We start from the raw sequence: 21,481 nt of genomic DNA on the forward strand, positions 1-21,481 counted from the left end.
AACACATGTAAAGAAAACCAAGTAAACTTCCTTTCAAGACACGTGCCACCTTGTGCGAAACAAAGACAACACCACCTCTATAAAGAATGGATAACAGAGGGCTGAAGCTAACCAAAAGACTATGCCCAAGAAACCTCATAACTGTAGCAAAAAAGGCAGCCAAAGCCTCAATAAACACACATGTAGCCTAACAATGCAACTAAAAACGGAAAGACAATCAACAAAGAGTAAGGCATCTTCCGAAGAAACAAAGAAATTTAATACCCTAAACTAAGCGGCAGGTAAAAGGCAAAAACTGAGCATAAATTTTCAAGAAGGGACGAACAAAAAACACCAAAAAGAAGGTAAAGAAAAATGCAGACTCAAATTCACAACACCTATTTTCTTTCCATTGGAACACTTTAAATAGCTTATTAAATTTATAATGATCTGATTTCTATGCATATATAAAAATCAACTTAATGATCAATTCTCTATAATTTCAGCATGACTAAAAACATCCAAACTAATAAACTATTAATTATTTTAGTCATTTTAATAAACATTTTAGTTATGAAGTCACTAAACATTTTGAACAATTCATATTGATGAATTAACATGTAATTTTAGATTTTTTTTACTTATTATTTTCTTTATGAGTTACTTATTGTAAGGCATGCTATATATCTCTAAGCATTTTTATTTAATATAATTATGTCAAATTTATCTAAACGAAGCAGTGGATGTCTGGTGCAGCAGCTGCTCCAGATGATCCTCACTGTTGAGGCAGCCTATCGAGATTGTTTTCAGCGACATTTTTAAAGACATTGGAAACGACAATCTTGCAGCCATTAATTAATGCCAAGTATGAACACGTCAAATCTAAGCTAAGAAATCATGGTTTTGTTAAGCTTTGCTATCATCAGAGGTTTGATAATGGAAGGATTATTGTACTCTCTTACGTACACATAATGTTGTGCTGGTGAGCCAAAGAAGTTCTCCACAGACTCGCCAACTAAGAGGAAGTTATCGACATCCTCTTCATGTTATAACATGATTAAGTAAAGGTAAGATAAAAACAGTTAAAAGATGAATATAAAGTTTAAAATGAAAGGGGAGAAAGCAAACCCTAAGCTCATAAGGATCCAAGCATCAAATTTAGCAAGGGTTTTGATGATAGGGAAACATCTAATTAGATGTGGCACTTAATTTGCTAAAATATTTGTAAGAGTGAAATAACATTGCAATGATAACGGAGAAGCATATATTTAGTTTTCAGAATCTTAAAAAAAGATGAACAAACATCTTATGCCATTCATGACCATATTATAAATTTTGAGGACTGAAAAGGTCTATAAACGGCAACATTTGTCTAACAACAGCAACAACAACGACCTAGAAAAAAACTCCCTGATACTTAATCATGTTAATTTTCTACAACGAAGAGGTTTTACATGGCTAAGAATGAACTCAACCATATTGAAAAATCTGGACAGCCCCACTGCAAGATGTTCAATTCGTGCTTCGTACGTAAAAGCAATACAAAGATTCAGATCCATCTAAAAACACACACAACTTATCAACCTCAACCTACAGGCAAACAATGGTTGAAACTGAGGTAAGAACATTTCATCCTCTGTTTTTCCTGACATTTTTTTTCCTCAAGTGACCTCTACAAAGACTTGCTGCGACACATGTATGACCAACACAAACAAACATGCAAAAAGAAAACATTTTTTCAGGGAAACCCAAGTCGAAAAAACTTTTTAAAAAAGTGTTGTCTTCGAAATCAAAGCCTTCTATCATCTCCAAAGGTACAAAGCTGTGTTCCTAAACACAAGATGTTTTTTTTTTTTTTAAAGGAAAATCCTCGTACAACCTAACACAAAGCAAGAATCCAACAAAAATCAAAGACTAATGAAAAGAAAGACCAAAGAACTGAAAACAAACCACGGATGGGAATTAAGGGAAGAATCTAAAGCAAAATAAAACTCCAGCCTCTTATTTTCGTGGCACGAAGTTTTTTCCTCACCAAGTTACCTCTATAAAAACCTATTGTAATATCTATATGGATGGGCAACATAAATAAACAAGCAAAAACTAAAACTTTTTTTAAGGAAACCTATGTCGAAAAAACCATAAAGAGCAATGTCGCCTTTAAAAGCAATGCTTTCTATCATCTCTAAAGCAAAAAAATGTGTTCCCAAGCACAAGAAATATTTTTTTATAAAGAAATGGAAAACTTTAAATAGTTTATTAAATTTATACTGATCTGATTTCTACGCATATTAAAAAATCAACTTAATGATCAATTCTCTATAATTTCAGCATTACTAAAAACATCCAAACTAATAAACTATTAGTTATTTTAGTATGAATTAACATGTCAATTTTAAATTTTTTGACTTCTTAGTTCCTTCATGAATTACTTGTAAAACATGCTATATATCTCTAAGCGTTTTTGTATAATATAGTTCTATCAAATTCACTTTTACCCAATGTATAATATAAAATATTCATGGCTTTAACATTCATAAAAAGTAATTTTTTAATATTTTCCATATATTCACTTATAGTTTTAGAAATCTCATTACCATTTTCAATTTTAATAGGTCTATGAGATCTATTTTGTACGGATAGTCACAAATTAAAATCAATAAATTGACGATAAATTATCATAAAACAATTTATTACCTGCTCTTTGGTGCTAGCAATGTGATTGTAATATTATTTTTCAAGCTTACTCAATCTCTAATTCTTGATAGCACAACCAAGAATAAATAACAAACCACAATTTGCATGTTACTCTCTATAAGAATTTTGATTGAAAAAATGTAAAAGAGAAGAGTTTTAAAAAGACTAGAAGTTTCTTCATTATCAAAATCATGTCAGAATTGTGTCTTTTTTGTAGGTAATTCTGACATTTAATTTTAACATAGCTTTTAAGATAAAAGGTTACAACTTTCTAGTTTAAAAGTACATGACTTTTCATTCATACCCTAACAATCCCCCCACATGATAAAAATTGTTTGATCTGAATAAAATACAAAGTAGGCAAAAAAATAGAGACTAGTAGCGAAAAGTCATTGCATCCAACAGGATAGTTTTTAGCCTTGAACCTTCCATAATTAAAACTATTGGATTCACTTGGCTAACTAGCGAACATGATGTCTTGAGTTGTTTAACCTTTTGTGTGAAACCAGATAATAGAGATTACACAGTTTATTTTCTTACAATTTTGGTTCTCACGGTTGTGTTCATTTTAGCCTCAAATATGTCTTGATTTCAAAGAGCGTTAGAGAATTTGCATTTTCAATTCTTATAGAAGTGGCCTTGTTTCATACTCACATAGGTGATTCTTATTAAGAGTATCATGTAATACCTCACTTGAATTTCTCAAGCTATAAAAGTCATTAAAAGCTTAGCTTATCCTATTTTCGTTGCAGATAACACTTTATATCATATGAATGAGTAAGAGGGATATTATTGAATTGACACATGATTTGGTTGCCTCTTTGAACCTAAATTTGGGATCTCCAATAAACTAGGCTGGGTCGCTATCATGACAATTCATTGAACTGTGTCTTAATCTCATTCCCCTCGATGATTATTGACTTGCTCTATTGTTAAGCATTTTATTAGCGAATCCATGATATTATCATTTAACTTTATATGGTCAATAAAAATAATCTCAATTTAGATCAACTATCTTACAATATTGACAATTATGTCAGTACTTGCAATTATATATATTATGCCCTTTCAATTGTAAATTCGAATATCCTCATTAAGGTTTTAGAAGTTATTCTACTTCTTTTCTTTATCTAAAGTTGTAAACTCAAATTCCTTCATGGATACGGATATGCATGTTTGTTTAAAGAATTTTCAAGAGGCTATAGCTTCTCCGATAACAAAGATAAATCTATTTGTGGATTTTGAATCTTTAATATTGGATATCTAATTATTACTATCGCTATACCCTTCAAATATAGTTTCATATCTTATATAATACAATCTATATTTTTAAATTTTTTTGGTGGAGCAATGTAATTTTTTCTAGACACTCCCACACTTTAATGTATTTATAGGATGATGATTGAACATTAAACAACTCATACGATATCTTGCTCAATTTCTTATAAGGTGTTTTATTCATAATATAATTTCTTAATATTGCTTTGTGTATTTTTTCCTTTACAGTGATAATACAATGATGTCTTTGCTTTTTACAAACAAAACAAGTTTCTTTGAACTTCTTTTTGCAGACACCACTACCATTAGGAATCTTGAGAGAATTTAATTCATCATGCTTTATATTTGAAAATTACATTGTGTCTCCAATTATTTTGGTTTTTTCCCCGCATGAAAAATGTTTAGAAATCGGGTTTGCCATCTATACCACAAAGATTACTAGGTTAACAAGTACATTGAAATCATTAACAATAGTTTTATCCATCTATTATCTCAATAATAAAATTAACTTTGCAATTATATATCACATTTATATAATCTCAAATAATATTAATTAAAATGAATCACAAAAATTTAACACACTAATTTTGCAAAAAACAATTTAACTTTTCCATTATATATTTATTTATTTGTTTTTCTATGAGACACAATGTAATTTTCAATAGAAACTATAACAATACAAATAATTATAAATATTTTTCTTTCGACATCAACATAAGAAAACATTATGCACTCTTCTAAAGTTATGATAAAAGAAAAATATGATTGATAATTAAAACAACAATAGCATCTAAGAGGGATGGATTAGGTGTTGCATTAATTATATCAAAATAATGCAAATAAACACACTAAACACATATAACACAATAACCAACAATATAATTGAAGTACTAAAAGTAAATAGATAAGAAAAGAGAGATTGCAAACTTAATTTCTAAGATGGTTTGGTAAGCCTACATCCACACCTCAAGTACCAATTGTATTTGAGTATTGTACTCTTTTACTAATATAAGTGAAAAATACAATGCTCTTGATGAATCCACACTAATAAATTACACCACTTGAAGATTTTACTTTTTTAAGATTTGTTTTCTTGGTAACAATACATCACCAATACTAGGAGTTTATCTAAACTTACAAGTGTTTACAATTATAATTTATTTATAACAAGATTCATTTTCTCAGAGACCAATTGTAAACTATAATTTCACTTTACATATATTATTTCACTAGTAATTATTATCCAGATATGCAACCTTTTTTTCCCCATCTTCTGTTTTTTTTTTTTTCCTATCAACGCAACAACAAAGGAAAATACCATGCAACATAAAATTTATTTCCCAGTAGAATCAAGACAATAAGTACACAAATAACAGAAGATATATACACTTTACTTTTTCTATTAAAATTAAACTGTTTTTTAAATCTATTTCAACATATAATCAATTATTGTTCCTTTTTACTATATAATCATCAAGTTTCCACAATATAAAACATGTATATAAATCAATAATCAAAATAAAAATTAAATTGAGACAATGATTAATTTTCTATAAAAATTTGGATAAAAAAAATATAATAGAAAAGAGTTTACAAAAACAAAAACAATGTCTCAGTTAGAATAAATTTTTCATTGATGAGTAGGCCCGCCACAGACCAAGAGGACAGCTTCAATGAAGCCATCCCAGCCGATGCAGGTGATTACCCGTCGGCTGACATCTCCTCGCGCGCCTAGCACCAGCCAAACCGCCTCAATCTGAACATGCACCAGACAAAGTCGATGAAAAGACGTCAGGGAGCCTAAGCAGCCGAGAAGAAAGCGCGGGACACCCACCGCGCGAGAAGAAAGGCGAAAAACAGAGAGGAAGCGCGGTGAAGACTGTGAAGCCACAGGATTGACACACAGTGCACCGTGTTTTAATGAGCACTCTTATATATATATATATATAATTCTTTTAGTTTTAGTTTTAGTTTGCTAGTTATGAACAGTAAAGCAGCACAGTGAATACATTTCTTTTAGTTTGTTAGCGAATCTATCACTAATTTTAGTATTAAATTTTTTTAGATATTTATATAAATATTTATATGATTATAAATTTTAGAGTTTGAAAAATTATTAAGAGGTATAAGTAAGTTAATTAGAATATTCATAAAAAAAAAAAAAGAAGTCATTTATCAAGCTCTGCTCACTTTGGTCCGACATTCTTCACCTCTCTCCACCTGAGCTCTCTTTCCCTCCTCCGCTCTAGGAAACCTCCGCCACCTCAACCAATAAGGCTTCAAATCTCCACCGGGTGCTTCCTTTTCTGTAATGTTTTTTATTTTTAAAATTTACGTCTGCGTTTTCATTTATTTAACTGAAATTCTTATCCAGAGAGATAAATTCGATTTTAATAAGTAAATTAAAAAGATATATAATCGGATCGATGAAATCGCTGCTCGTGAACGCAACTCGAAGAAAGGCGCAATCAGCCGATTCTACTGTGGGTGGAGCATTTAGTATGGTCAGGGTTATTGTGTTGTCTGTTCAAAGAAAGATGTGCCTGTAAATTTGTTAAGTTGATTCTTATCAGTCTGCTCTTTAGAGTTGATGATAACTTGAAATATTCATTGTTAATGCTCGTTGTTTTCTTTGTCTTTTTCCTAGACTAAAACATCCTAGACAATCTCTTCGGGATGGATTAGTGTTTCTGGCCTCTTCATCTTCTATTTGTGCTGTGGTATTTAGTCTGCTGATAGTCATTGGGGATTGAAAGGCCTCGTTTTATGACTTTGTTTTGCCTTCTTCTTATTTCTTTATTCTTTTGGGGATGTGGTATTTTCCTCTTTCTATTTACACTATTTGCTCCCTACAATATTTATTCTTTCATAGAAGTAAATATTTATTCTTTCTCTATTTTCTTTCTAGTGTTTCTTTCAATTCTCTCAACACAAATAACATAAGTTGGGCACTCTATTTATACACGAATTCAAAACAAGAATTTTCAACCTTCAAGTGTGAAGGCGGCTGGCGGCTGTGGCAGCTGGTGGCTGGTCGGCGACTGGTGGCTGGTGGCTGGTTGCCTTCCTTGACCTTCTGGGAGCTTCTGGATTGAGTTTAATATTCAACAGGGGAGTGGGGTTTGACAGTAAGTACTTGCTTAGAAGGGAATGCTTCTTTGGTTTAGAAGCACCATGAAGATTCTTTGCTTTTTTTTTTTTTGAAAGATGCGTATATTATATAAGCGTCAAAGTCTGACGGGAATAGTACAGAAGCTACACAATATCTTAATATGGCATAAAGCCATATGAAGGATAAAGCGCAGCTTAAGATAAACCAAAGCAAAGAAAACCATACAAAATCCATCCAAATGAGCTGAAGCTAAACATTTCTCAACAAAACAAAACAGAAAATACTCATAGACATAATGGGAGAAGAAACAATAGCAAGCCCTTAGAAAAATGGTGGATTCAAAGCCAGGCAACAAATTCACTTGATCTCCGCACTCCTTGTTTAGCCAAGCCATCTGCCATGCAATTACTTTCACGAAAGATATGAGAGAAGGTGATTGAACCAAAATATGCTTTCAGTCTATTAACAAAGGAGAACAAATTATGATGCTTCCAGGGACGACTGAGAGGATTATTCATCCAGCGAATAACATTGACAGAGTCAGATTCGATGATGAGGTGTTGATGGTGTAAAAGGCAATTAGATGCTGATAGATCAATGGCTTTCACAATAGCCCTTAACTCAGCAATATTAGAGTCTAAAATACCAACTGGAACAGAGAACATACCGAGCACATGACCATGATGATTTCGCAGCACACCACCTATTCCAGAGGGGCCTGGCTTACCAAGAGAAGAGCCGTCCACATTCCATTTGAGGCTATTAATCATAGGAGGAGACCATATATTTTTAATCCTGAAAGAGTGAGCATTGGACCACCGAAGCAAGCCATCTGCCGATCTGATCAGATCTGTAGAGGAGTATGGAAAATCTAAATGGATAGCTTTTAGCCAAAGACATAGACGGGTGATAATAAGAAAGAAAATTAAGTCATAATCAGGTGTCTTCTGTTGGAAAATGAGATCATTTCGAAGGAGCCAAATAGACCATGCCACTGAGAAGAACAACATCAACCATGCCTTCCTCTGAAAATTACCATGCACCATAGAAGACCATTGAGACCACATATCTGAGAAGCTCTTTGGGCAACACCAAACTAAACCCCACCACTTAATGATTTTGGACCAAATGAGCCAATGCTTATGGCAGTGAAGCAGAATATGGTCCACCGATTCTGCTTCAACAAGGCAGATAGGGCAATTTGATTCCGAGCTACTCAAGATACCTCTTCGAACCAACATACATCGGGTGTTGAGTCTGTTAATGATAGCCATCCAGCAAAAGATCTCTACCTTAGGTGGGACAATACCTTTCCAAAATCCAGCAAACGAGAAGGCATTGTTTGTGGAAGGCTTTGGACTCAACAATCCGCAAAGAGATTTCACTGAAAATCTTCCTGAATTATTGTCCTTCCAAATTAGTCTATCCTCTCCATCTTTGTCCATGAGTACTATTGAAAGGATTTCATAGAGTTGATCAAGCAAGCAAGCCAATGTTGCGCCCCCGAAGTGGACGAATCCATGAAAAAAACCAAATCCACTCATACCCTTCCCACATTCCCATCTTAGCAATGGTGGCAGCTTTGTCATTGGATAATTGGAAAAGAGTAGGGAAGTGATCTGTTAAACAGTGGTTATTAAGCCAGCAATCAAGCCAAAACAAAGTTTTCTTGCCATTTCCGATAAGGACCAAAGATTGCTCATTCACAATATCCTGCAACTTATTATTTCTCACACAATGATTGACAATTCGGGACCATGTAGTTGCAGTTCCTGGAATAGGAGTTTGCAGCAGTAGATTAGAGCAATTGGTGTTGTGTATGCTTTTGATCACACCCTTCCACATACTTGATTCCTCCAACCTAAACCTCCATAACCATTTAAAGAGCAGAGCTGTATTTTTGTCCCTTAAAGAACCAATCCCAAGACCACCCGCATGTTTTGGAAGAGTGACAGTTGCCCAGCTAACATTGCATATTTTGTGCCTTTCCACATTTCCAGACCAGAGGAAGGATCGAAGTTTCTGATCAATTTTGGAGGCTACCGTAGCAGGCATGGGGAACATAGATAGGTATAGATGGGGAGATTGCTGAGCACAGATTTAATGAAGCACAAACGACCCCCAATAGACAAGAATCTGCCTTTCCACGAAGCCAACCGACAACTGATATTGCGCAAAATAGGGTTCCACATTGTAGCTCTGCCCAAGTTTCCACCGATGGGGAGCCCAAGATACATGAGAGGCAACTGATCCTGCTTGCATCTGAGAAGCTGAGCTGTGAAGTTACATGTATGAGCTGTTACACACACACCCACAATACTGCTTTTATAAAAATTGACCTTCAGCCTTGAGACAAGTTCAAAGCATAATAGGATACGTTTAATGTTCTGCATGCTATATAGAGAGTCTGAACTGAACATAAGGGTGTCGTCCGCAAACTGTAGGTGAGATATGACAAGCCCTGAATTGCCGATGTTTATACCCAAAGTCAAACCCAAATCACAGCCACGCTGCAACATACAACTCAAACCCTGGACTGCAATGTTGAAGAGAAACGGAGAGAGAGGGTCTCCTTGGCGTAAGCCTTTAGCTAAGCAGAATTCCTCCGTGGGAGACCCATTAACAAGCACAGACATTTTTGTCGTTGATATGCATTGCATTATCCACCCTCGCCATCTACTACCAAAGCCCATACTAGCCATGATTTCATTAATATATTCCCATAACACCGAATCAAAGGCTTTATGAAAATCTAGTTTGAAAAGATAAGCTTTACCCTTTTTCTTCTTGATGAAAGAAAGGACCTCATTTGCAATCAAGACGCTGTCTAAAATTTTTGCCTCCCTTTGATGAAAGCATTTTGATGATGAGAGATGACCTCTGGCATAACATTTTTCAACCTAGTTGCAAGAATCTTTGAGAAGATCTTGTATAGGCTGCCCACCAAACTAATAGGTCTGAAATCCGATAGCTTGTTAGCACTTTTAATCTTTGGAATAAGAGTAACGAAGGTGCTATTGATACCTGCAGGGAGGAGATTAGTCCGATAGAATTCATCAACCATCTGGATAATGTCCTCACCTATAATGTTCCATGCTTTCTTGATGAAAAGAAAGTTAATACCATCAGGACCTGGAGCTTTATTTCCATCACAATCCCACACAGCTGCTGTAATCTCTTCTGCAGAAAATGGAAATTCAAGAGCAGCCGAGGAGGAAGACTTCAGCTTTGAGAATTCTAGGTTTGAACATGATGCTCTAGGTCTGTTCTGGTGGGAGTATAAGTTGCGGAAAAAGTGAAAGACAGCTAGCTTCACCTCGTTTGGTTTAGATAGGATCTTTCCATCAACCTCCAAGCATGCAAGCTGATTCTTTTTCTGTCTTGTTGTTGCAGCTAAATGAAAGAATCGGGTATTTTTATCTCCAAGCTTACACCACTGAATTCTTGACTTCTGATGCCAGGCAGACTCTTGAGCTCTATACAGGATTTTGAGCTGGGAGGCAATGGATTTACTTCTAATCAGTTCATCAGTAGTCAAGACCCTGCACTCATTTTGACGATCCATTAAGTCAGCTTCAAGTTCCAGTTCTTCAATTATATTATTCATGTTTCCCACAGAAGCTTTACTCCATTGCCGACATCTCTCTTTCAACATCTTTAGAGCTGGGACCATTTTCCTTGTATCAGATTTGGAAATCGTGATTGAGCTCCAGAAGCTCTGAATCATAATCCTGAAATCAGACGCAAGCCACCAGCAATTCATGAAGCGAAAAGGTTTCGGGCCCCAATTTGTAGGATCTAGCAACAGATGCAAAGGCCTATGATCGGATGAATATTTTGAGAGACCAAATAAAGTGGAGGATGGGAAAGCCTGCAACCAATCCCCCGAGAGAAATATTCTATCAATCCAGCTTGCCGCATTACCTCGAGACCATGTAAATTTTCTTCCATTTAAGGGGAGTTCTATAAGATTACAACCATCAATGCAATTTTTAAATCTTGACATGGAAGATGTTATTTGTGAGCCACCTTTCCTATCTGATGGAAATAAGGTTTCATTAAAATCACCCGCAAGACACCACATCTTGCTAACACTATCCCTGAATGTAACAAGATAGGTCCACAACTCATTCTTCAGGATCCCAATATTCGGAGCATATATAAAAGAGACTAGGCAATCTAGATTGGATCGAGTGAAGGTGCCTTCGATATGCAAAACACGGCCATTCATAGCAACAGAACAGCCAGAGACACAAAATATATTCGGATTCCAAATACATAATATCCCCCCCGAAAGGCCCAATGAGGGAACTACATACCAAGCCTTAGGATGACGACCCCATATAGCAGAAATAGTGAAATCATTCAAAGTTTCCAATTTTATTTCCAAAATACCCAGGATATGAAGATTAAATTTTCTACCAAGATTCCTCAAACATCTCTTTTTTTCTCTGCCCCCTAATCCACATACATTCCATACAATTATACTACCCATAGAAGTGATTACGGAGACCATACCTTCAGACTATATACGGAAGCAAATCACGTCTTCTTCCTTAGGATCCACTCTTCCTGTTCTCGGTCTAGGAATCCCTGCAGAGTCTGAGTCATGATTGTGCTATCGTCATGCCCTTGGAGAATAGCTTTTCCAACTTCCGAGCAAGTAGTGGCTTCGGCCCAGTTATCAGAATGTGCAGGCTCATATGCTTCATCACCAGCATTGGTGTCGGGTCTATATCTTGAACTACTTGCCTCATCCTCACCAATCAATTCCTTACCAGATTTGATAATAGCATTTCTATTCTTTATCCCATTATCAGAAACTGAATATTCAACAATTAGGGTCTCTAATTGCTTACCGTTGTGTTTTCCCATATGACGTGATTTCCTCCTCCTAGGAGATTTTGTTCTGCGTTTGAGCTTTTTTGCGTGTTTTCTGTAGGATTTCTTGTTTCCTACTTCCAGAGCAGTAAGCTCATATGGATCAGCAATAGGAGTGATGAAGGTTGAAATAGATGGCCCAATGCTTGTTGAATCACGATTGGTTTTCGATCCTATGCTTGAAGATTTCTGTTGTTTCTTACGACCCATATTCTGTAGGAGTCCACTATCATAAACGATATGTTGATCCAGCCCAACCTTAACAGGAAAGCAAGAAACATGTTGCACAGCTACCTCTCTGCATGTAACTGAATCCACCTTGACACATACGTAAGGTACCAAGGCTAATCGATTATCAACTTTGGACGTACTCTCATTAGATAAACCTGCATGTCTACAAAATTCAGTAATTTCTGGGTAGAGGTACATCGGTGAAACTTCAGACCAGGTGAGTGTGCTAACAATCTGAGTTTGGGAGCCCAATAATCCGGTGAATTTATATTCAAATTCAGGTTTTTGTTTTGTCTCTATGTGAGTCGTTGCTGCTCTATTAGTTTCCTCACAAAAATCATCTTCGTCATCATCGGATAGCACAGATGTAGAACATAATGATACATCCATAGAGTGTTTGGCTGTTGTGAGGGAGGGGATAAACTCACCTTTGATTGTGGTTCGAATAAGAACCCTAATACCTGATATGGACCCCTGACTAACACAGGTAGTGTCGTATCCTACAATATTTCCCCAGCTCTAAAGCAAAGTATTGATACAGTTTCTGTTCCACCCTTCCATTGGCAAACCAAATATGGAGATCCAAGCAAATCTGTCATATGCTCTAGTCCTTGTTTCCCACTGTCTGAGATTGTTGAATAGTGAATGCAGCACAGATACTTTATTCATTTGTTCTTGCATTGAGGCTAACTGATCCACATAGGTAATAATCACCTGACTAGCTCCCAAAAAACAAAAGCTCATAGCTTTGACACTTGATTTTAAAACTGTTGCCTCCAGTGTTGCTAAATCCACATTTGGCAAGATATTTCCCACTAAGCTCCTATGCAACCATTCCTGATCCTCAACCGTGGAGTTATACTGTATCATTCTCCTCGTCGTTGTGCCCATTTGTTGTGGTTTAGATGTGAGTACCTCAGCAAAGGATCTATTATCTCTGAATATAAGATGGGGTTTATGAGGTGATGTAGGTTTGGGTAGGGGTTTAGGAGGTGATGTTGTCAGGGGAGGTTTTGAGGATTGAAGCTTAGCTGGATTCACTCTCAATTTATAGGAATCGAACCATACTTTACTAGCTTGGTCACAAATATCAAACACGGGCAGTGGAGATAGTATGTCCACAAAACCAAAGCGTCGGCCAAGAACTGTTTTTCGTTTGGATAGAAATAGTTTGATAACCCGGCCAAACTTGCCGAAAGTCTTTTTTAGGTCTTGATATTCCACCCACGAGGGGAATCTCTCAAAAAACAACTTTAGATGGTCAGTACCAGTAGGGGTATTAACATGAGATGTCGGGCTAAAAGTTTTTGTGGGGGGTTCAGATGGAAAGACAGGGGAGGCGAGCTTGTTTGAAGGATAAATGACAGGATAATCTGTTGGATTTAGGTGAGGAGATGTTATTGTGGGTGGTTGAGGTAGGGTCTGAAGATGTTGGTAAGGAGTTTTGTGGAGGTGTAAGATTGATGATGCAAGGACGGGCATTGAGGGGTGGTTTTTGGTGGGGGGTGCAGAGGATTCAGGCGGCATATTTTGAGATTTTCCAATTGTATATCTGGTCTGATTGAGAACACAAGTCAGTTGATTTTAGTATTTTAGAAATGGGTTGGGACTGTGGAAATGATGCTGACTGTTAGGCTGTTGAGAGGGGGAGATCAGGGAAGAAGAAATGAGGGCTGTGTGATGATGATTGGGCTGTGGGAAAAAGAAGGAAAGTGAGTGATGGTCTTAGGGGAGGGGGAAACGGTGAGTCTTGTTTGTGAAGGGGAGGCTGGACTAATTTGTTCTTTGCTTTGAATGGCCGAATACCCAGGATCCTAGCACCTTGACCTGAATGGTTGTGTATATTTGTTATGCATCCATATTTGGCTGAATTCTTTAATAAAGTACATGATATTAGACGGAAGTTCTTTTTAAATCTATTCAAGTCTGAATAAACTGATATTCCATTTTTCATGTTCTTGATGTGCTTTTGCTCTTCTTGCCGTTCCTGACTTTCTTTTTAGGGTATTTTCTAACATGCAATATGATTTTTTTTTTTTCCTTTTGGTTGGCCCACTGTCCCAGGCGGAGAACCTGTCATGGACACGGGTGATTGGAGAATTCAATTGCGGCCTGACTCACGGAAAAGAATAGTCGACAAAATGTATGTGCAAGTGCTGCAAAATAGTAAATTTTTTATTTATATGAAAGAAAAGGAGAATGACAAAGGGTTAATTAAAATCAGCAGGATTGCCATGAGGCAAGATCAAGTATCACACACCTCTTTTTTTTTGTTTCATCTTTTCATGTGTTTCTCAGGAGAAGCGAACTTGAGGGAACATAAAGTGCTGGGAAGTAATTTTTGTTGGAATTTCTTGTGTAATCTCTTCTTTTGATGATGACCTCTTGGATGGCTGCATGAAGCTTGTTCCGATTTTAATTTCAAGGTTAATCTATTGCTATGAGCATACATGTTTCAATTTAAAACTCGAGTTGCAACTGAACTTAAATGAATGGTGTTGGATTTGGACCTTCTATGCTTCTACAGGGTTGAAATGATAGTGATCTTAAAGTTGAAAAGCAGCAGACAAAAATCAATTAGCCACAATGGTGCATGGTTTCCTAGTTTCTCAGCATAAAGTTGAATGTTTTTGTTGACCTCTCTACATCCAAAATCATATAGACAGCTACTGTTGGCACTTGCATTGGTCAATGAATACTGTAGAGTATATATATTGCAGTGTGAGACAAGGTTAACTCGTTGCATTTTCATATTGAAAGGATTTCTCTTCTTTTCTTTGTCAATTACAGCACATGCGTAGAAGTTACTCAGAGCAAATGCTATTGTAATGTTTTCACAGACTCCCCTGCTTTGCAACTAAGTCACTAATATATGAAGCTCGTAGCTAGAATTTTTAGACAGAAGGGTGGCCAAGTAAACTCCTATAATCTGTACCTCTGGAATAATACAGGGAAAGGATGTCTATGTATTTTGATGTCTTATAATACTTGACCAACTCTTCCTTATCTCATAATTTGTTTTTACTTTTTGCTAAAGATTCCACACATTTCTGATATTGGTGTGGTTTATGAATTCAGGGTTCTTGCTCGCTGCTGCTAACTTCTCTATTCTTGCCTGGTCATTAAAAATGAAACGTAATGATTTGCATGTGCAGAATGGAGACAATAAAGAGGCATCTTTTGTTTTCTGGTCAGGAGGGATTACAAGAACTCAAGAAATTTGCCATACGTTTTGAGGATAAGATTTATACTACCGCCACCAATCAGGTATATGCCTAATGCAAGGTTCAATAATTATGATATTCTCTTGACATGAATATATACGTGCATTTATGCATGTACAAATGTGGGTGTAGTGTGCGTACATGTTAGACAATTGACATTTTGTTTCATGTTGTTTAATCAAGTATTGTCTGTTTTCTTTTCTTTCATTTCTGTTTTGATTTTGTTAAAGTAAATCCCTTGTTTTTTCTGATGTTGTTGCTGAGATTAGTGGCAGCATATTCTCCACTATAGTTAGTGGCTAGTGACAGCATATTATCCACTACAGTTAGTGGCTGATAACTAGGGATGTTTGTTAAGCTTTCTCATGTATTTAAAGACATGCAGTTAATGAAATACTTACTGAGACATTTTATCAAACACCTTGTGCGTAATTCGTGTTCTTCAATACCAGCATTGTTGTTCTTGATTGTGCATCCCTTCACCTGCACAAAACACAGCAACACAATTCTCAACAGTGGTATCAGAGCATCTCAGATCTTACAGGACCAAAACACCTTTTTTTTTAAAATCTCAAAAATGACATCCAACAACTTACTTTTAAACTCCCCCATTATATTTACTGGTGAAAACTACCATATTTGGTCAGTGAAGATGCAAGCTTTTCTTGAAGCTTATGATCTTTGGGAAATTGTTTCCGAAGACAAACCAGTAGCTCCCTTACCAACAAATCCCACTATGGCTCAAATCAAGTTCAGCAGTGAGGAAAAGGCAAAGAAATCCAAGGCGAAATCAATCATCCAAAATGCTGTGGCAGAAAGCATCTTCTACAGAATTATGGCATGTAATTCAGCCAAAGAGGCTTGGAACAAACTAAAAGAAGAATACCAAGGCAGTGACAGAACAAGGCAAATGCAAGTGCTGAATTTGAAGAGAGATTTTGAGGCACTTAACATGCAAGAAGATGAAACAATCTCTAAGTATTCTGATCGAATTTCACTAATTATCAACAACATCAGATTACTTGGAGAAGACTTTCCTGACAGTAGGATTGTGGAAAAGGTTCTTGTGACTCTTCCTGAGAGGTTTGAATCCAAAATCTCCTCTCTAGAAGAATCAAAGGACCTCAGTAAAATCTCATTAGGTGAACTAATGAGTGCTCTTCAAGCACAGGAGCAACGAAGAACAATCAGGCAAGACAGATTGACTGAAGGAGCCTTTTATGTGCAAAAACAACAAGCTGGAAAAGGAAAGAAGTTGCCTAATCTGAGATTCAAAGGCAGAAATGAAGGGGGCAGCACTAGTGAAGCTTCAAAACAAAAGAAGTTTCCTCCTTGCACTCACTGCAAAAGAAACACACATTCAGAAAAATATTGTTGGTGGAGGCCAGATGCAATTTGTGGAAATTGCAAGCAATCAGGGCACATCACAAAGGTCTGCAAGTTCAAAAAATCAGATCCAAAACCTCAACAAGCTCACCTAGCAGATGAAGTTGATACACAGGAGGAGCAATTCTTTGCTGTCACTTGTTTCTCAACAAATGATCCAGCTGATACTTGGCTTATTGACAGTGGATGCACACATCATTTGTGCAATGATGCTGGAATGTTCAAAACCCTTGATGAATCTTACAAATCCAGAGTAAAGGTTGGAAATGGAGAATTTCTGGAGGTCAAAGGCAGAGGGTCAGTAAATGTTCAAACAAGTTCAGGTATCAAAATCATTCCTGATGTGTTATTTATACCTGAAATCAGTCAAAATTTGTTGAGTGTTGGACAAATGATGGAGAAAAACTATTCTCTTCAGTTTAAAGATCATAAATGCATTATCTTTGATCCTTCTGGAGAACAAATGTTCTGTGTAAAGATGAAAAACAGAAGCTTTGTTGTTGACTGGGATAAAGTATCCAATCATGCATATGTGAGTGCTACTCAGGATATTTCAAATCTTTGGCATAAAAGATTTGGACATTTTAATCAAAAGGGCTTGTCAATTTTGAAACAAAAGGAAATGGTTGAAGCATTGCCCACATTGAATGGTGAGATTCAATTGTGTGAAACATGTCAACTTGGCAAGCAATCAAGGCCACCATTTCCTAAAAGGCAAGCATGGAGAGCCAGCCAAAAACTTCAGCTCATCCACACTGACGTGTGTGGACCTATGAAGACAGCCTCATTATGTGGTAACAAGTATTTCATTCTCTTTATTGATGATTATACTAGGATGTGTTGGGTGTATTTCATCAAATTTAAGAGTGAAGTATTTACAATCTTTCAAACATTCAAAGCTTTAGTTGAGAATCAAAGTGACATGCTAATTAAATGCTTAAGATCTGACAATGGTACTGAATATACTTCAAATCAGTTTCTTGAGTTTTGCAACAGCAGAGGCATTGTGCACCAGTACACTACACCATACGCACCACAACAAAATGGTGTATGTGAGAGGAAGAACAGGACAGTAATGGAGATGGCTAGATGTCTCTTACTTGAAAAGAAAATGCCAAACAAATTATGGGCAGAGGCAGTCAATACCTCTGTTTACTTGCTGAACCGACTTCCAACCAAAGCACTGGAGGACAAGACACCATACGAAGGCTGGAATGGTGTTAAACCTGCTGTAGATCATCTTCGAATCTTTGGCAGCATATGCTATTATCATATAGCTGAGCCAAAGAGGAGCAAACTTGACAACAAAGCTCAAAAGGGAGTTCTTGTGGGTTATGGAATAACAACCAAAGGATACAGAATTCTTTGCTTACAAACAGAGAAGGTAATTCTCAGCAGAGATGTGAAGGTTGATGAAGCAATCACATGGGATTGGGAACATCAGAAAAGTATGATTTCTGATCAACCATTCACCATTCAGCCCCAGCCAGTAGCTGATGAATCAGTGGATGATTTTCCAGTTAGAGGCACAAGATCATTGGAAGATATTCACCTAAGATGCAACATGGCAATCCTAGAACCAACCAGCTATACTGAAGCTCAAGAATTTCCAGCATGGAGGAGAGCAATGGAGGCAGAAATGGAAATGATCAACAAAAATGCAACATGGCAACTGATTGAAAGGCCTAAGCATCGCAAGGTGATAGGTGTAAGATGGGTTTTCAAAACAAAACTCAATTCAGATGGGTCAGTATGCAAACACAAGGCTAGATTGGTGGTAAAGGGCTATGCTCAACAATATGGTGTGGACTACCTAGAGACCTTTGCTCCAGTAGCAAGGTATGATACTATTAGACTTCTCATTACACTTGCAGCACATAACTCTTGGCAGATTCACCAACTTGATGTCAAGTCTGCCTTCTTGAATGGATTTCTTGCTGAAGAAATCTTTGTAGAGCAACCCGATGGGTATGCTGTTAAAGATAAAGAAGATCATGTGTATCTACTTAAGAAGGCCTTGTATGGGTTGAAACAAGCTCCCCGAGCTTGGTATGACAGAATGGACACACATCTGCTTCAACTTGGGTTCAGCAGAAGCCAAAATGAAGCAACTTTGTATGTGAAATCATGTGGTAACCATTTTCTAATTGTATCTATTTACGTAGATGATATGCTTATCACAGGAAGTGAACTTGGAATGATCCAAGAGTTCAAAGATGAAATGAAGAAGATGTTTGAGATGTCTGACCTTGGAATGATGAATTACTTCCTTGGAATGGAAGTGATGCAATCCAGCAATGGCATTTTTACATGCCAAAAGAAGTATGCTTCAGACATCCTAAAAAGATTCAAAATGGAGGATTGTAAACCAGTAGGGACTCCTATGACAACAAGTATCAAGCTTAGCAAGGATGATGAATCTGAAAAAGTGGATGAAAGTTTGTATAGAGGCTTAATTGGCAGCCTTCAATATCTTACAGCAAGTAGACCTGACATATTATTTGCTGTGAGTATTCTTTCAAGGTTCATGCATTCTCCAAGGGAGACTCATTTCATTGCAGCAAAAAGGATACTTAGATACATCAAAGGTACCATTGATCTTGGTATTTTCTGTCCAAAATCATCAGAAGGGGCTGTGGAACTAAAAGGCTATACTGACAGTGACTGGGGAGGCTGTGTTGATGATTCAAGAAGCACTTCAGGGTATTTATTCTCACTCAATTCAGGTGTCTTCACCTGGAGTTCAAAGAAGCAAGAGACAACAGCTCAATCCACTGCAGAAGCAGAGTACATTGCTGCTGCCGCTGCTGTCAACCAAGCAATTTGGTTGAGAAAAATGTTAAAGGATTTGGGACATGAACAGGTTGAAGCTACTAAAATCATGTGTGATAACAGTTCTGCAGTATCAATTTCAAAGAATCCAGTCTTTCATGGACGTACAAAGCATATCAAAATCAAGTTTCATTTTATTAGAGAAGTTCAACAATCTAATGAAGTGATGCTGATTCATTGTTCTTCCGAAGAACAGCTTGCAGATATATTTACCAAACCACTACCTAAAGAGAGATTTGAGACATTAAGACAAATGATTGGAATTTGTCGTCAAAATGTCAAGGAGGAGTGTTAGACAATTGACATTTTGTTTCATGTTGTTTAATCAAGTATTGTCTGTTTTCTTTTCTTTCATTTCTGTTTTGATTTTGTTAAAGTAAATCCCTTGTTTTTTCTGATGTTGTTGCTGAGATTAGTGGCAGCATATTCTCCACTATAGTTAGTGGCTAGTGACAGCATATTATCCACTACAGTTAGTGGCTGATAACTAGGGATGTTTGTTAAGCTTTCTCATGTATTTAAAGACATGCAGTTAATGAAATACTTACTGAGACATTTTATCAAACACCTTGTGTGTAATTCGTGTTCTTCAATACCAGCATTGTTGTTCTTGATTGTGCATCCCTTCACTTGCACAAAACACAGCAACACAATTCTCAACAGTACACTTCCTCACCGTTCACTCTGTATGCAAGGCTGATTCGGAGTTCGCATCTTTTTGTTAATTCTCTTGACAAGTGTTTTATTTAGAGTGACCAAGCTCAAGTACAAGGGCAGTGTGCAAAAAGAAAATAGCAAATCAATACATAAATAATTAAATAAAAAGAGAGGAAACAGAAGTTTATCCTCACAAAAGATGAAATGATAGAGCATATATCCATTTTCCTCCTCTTGTAACATGGATTGCTCTGAGATCTAATGTTTTGTTATTAATATCTGATTTCAGTATGATTATCTATGTAAAATATCTCTGGAGATGCTTTCAATGGAGATCAGGTCTCAAAACGCCATGCCCACTGCCCCATGGATCCAGCAGGTTATAATGCAGCGGAGCATTGAATTTCTAAACATCTTACCTTTTGTTTTTCTTCTCGCATTGTTATCAAACTCTTTTAAATTCTAACATTTTGTTGTCTGCATTGAAATTTTTGTAGCATCCCTAGATTCTACATGCAAAAGGCGCTGATTGGCAAGAGGAGATCTATCAGAAGGTAATTTCTTTGATTTACTGTTCATTAGATGGAGTTCATGTATGCCATAGTCTTGCAAGATTTCAATGGAAAAAGGTCTCAAGAAAATAAGTGGGGATTATTCCATTGAATCATGACCATATCCAGTATTGTTGAATTTTATAGAAAATGAGGTTGAAATTTTGAATGTCTCAAGTCACAGCTGCATGTTTGACAAGGACAATTTTATTTTTTTGTGCTTAGGAGACCAATATTTGCTGAGCAATTCTATAATGAAAAGTTGGTGACTGTGTTTTAAAAACTGGAGTTGAGGAATGGCTTAGAGTGCATGGAGATCATGTTAAAAGTGAAGCTGTAGAGAAGGCAATCACTCAAATTATGATGGGTGAAGAAGCAGAGGAAATGAGTAGTAGAGCAAAGAAACGGCCAGGAAGGCTGTTGAAGAAGGTGGATCTTCTTGCTCCGATTTCAATGCTTTGATTGAATAACTGAGGTGGGGTCGCCCTTGAAACAAAGGCATAGAATATTTTGTTTATACTTTAGTAGTGGTTTTGGCAATTTATTTTCAGACAAGTCTTGAGAGTTGAAAGAGTAATCACACGCGAGTAAATGACCAATCCAAATCAGTTTCCTTCCTAATGATTCAGGAATGAGAAGCCCAGCTTATATATTTA

At 36.5% G+C, this 21,481-nt stretch overlaps 1 protein-coding gene and 1 long non-coding RNA gene across 4 annotated transcripts; one reads left to right on the forward strand and one right to left on the reverse strand.

The window, feature by feature from the left end:
* Positions 1-6,251: 6,251 nt before the first annotated feature.
* LOC118045307 (mediator of RNA polymerase II transcription subunit 15a-like) lies at positions 6,252-21,421 on the forward strand. 3 transcript variants are annotated; one of them, XM_035053909.2, is made up of 5 exons: positions 13,964-14,318; positions 15,331-15,442; positions 20,564-20,653; positions 20,772-20,828; positions 21,051-21,421. In XM_035053909.2, the coding sequence occupies exons 1-4, from the start codon at positions 14,254-14,256 to the stop codon at positions 20,778-20,780; spliced, it is 276 nt and encodes a 91-aa protein (XP_034909800.1). In that variant the 5' UTR covers positions 13,964-14,253; the 3' UTR covers positions 20,781-20,828; positions 21,051-21,421. The 3 variants fall into 3 exon arrangements, 2 of the variants coding, with proteins under 2 accessions (XP_034909800.1, XP_034909799.1); XR_012169439.1 differs by adding an exon at positions 6,252-6,671 and having other exon boundaries at positions 14,240-14,318; positions 20,564-21,296; XM_035053908.2 differs by having other exon boundaries at positions 20,772-21,296.
* On the reverse strand, positions 15,637-18,233 carry LOC140955375 (uncharacterized). Its single transcript, XR_012169383.1, has 4 exons — positions 17,932-18,233; positions 16,877-17,062; positions 15,996-16,740; positions 15,637-15,882 (listed from the first exon to the last, which is right to left on the reverse strand). It is a non-coding gene; the product is annotated as an uncharacterized lncRNA (long non-coding RNA).
* Positions 21,422-21,481: the final 60 nt, after the last annotated feature.

Source organism: Populus alba, chromosome 3 (genome assembly GCF_005239225.2).
Source record: "Populus alba chromosome 3, ASM523922v2, whole genome shotgun sequence".
NCBI classification, from domain to species: domain Eukaryota; kingdom Viridiplantae; phylum Streptophyta; class Magnoliopsida; order Malpighiales; family Salicaceae; genus Populus; species Populus alba.

Excerpts from the sequence above, each read along its gene's own strand:
- LOC118045307 (XM_035053909.2), top strand. The coding sequence starts at position 14,254 with ATGGACACGGGTGATTGGAGAATTCAATTGCGGCCTGACTCACGGAAA. Across the intron at positions 14,319-15,330 it reads AAAAGAATAGTCGACAAAAT|AATGGAGACAATAAAGAGGC; the intron begins GTATGTGCAAGT and ends TTGCATGTGCAG. Across the intron at positions 15,443-20,563 it reads ATACTACCGCCACCAATCAG|TATGATTATCTATGTAAAAT; the intron begins GTATATGCCTAA and ends ATCTGATTTCAG.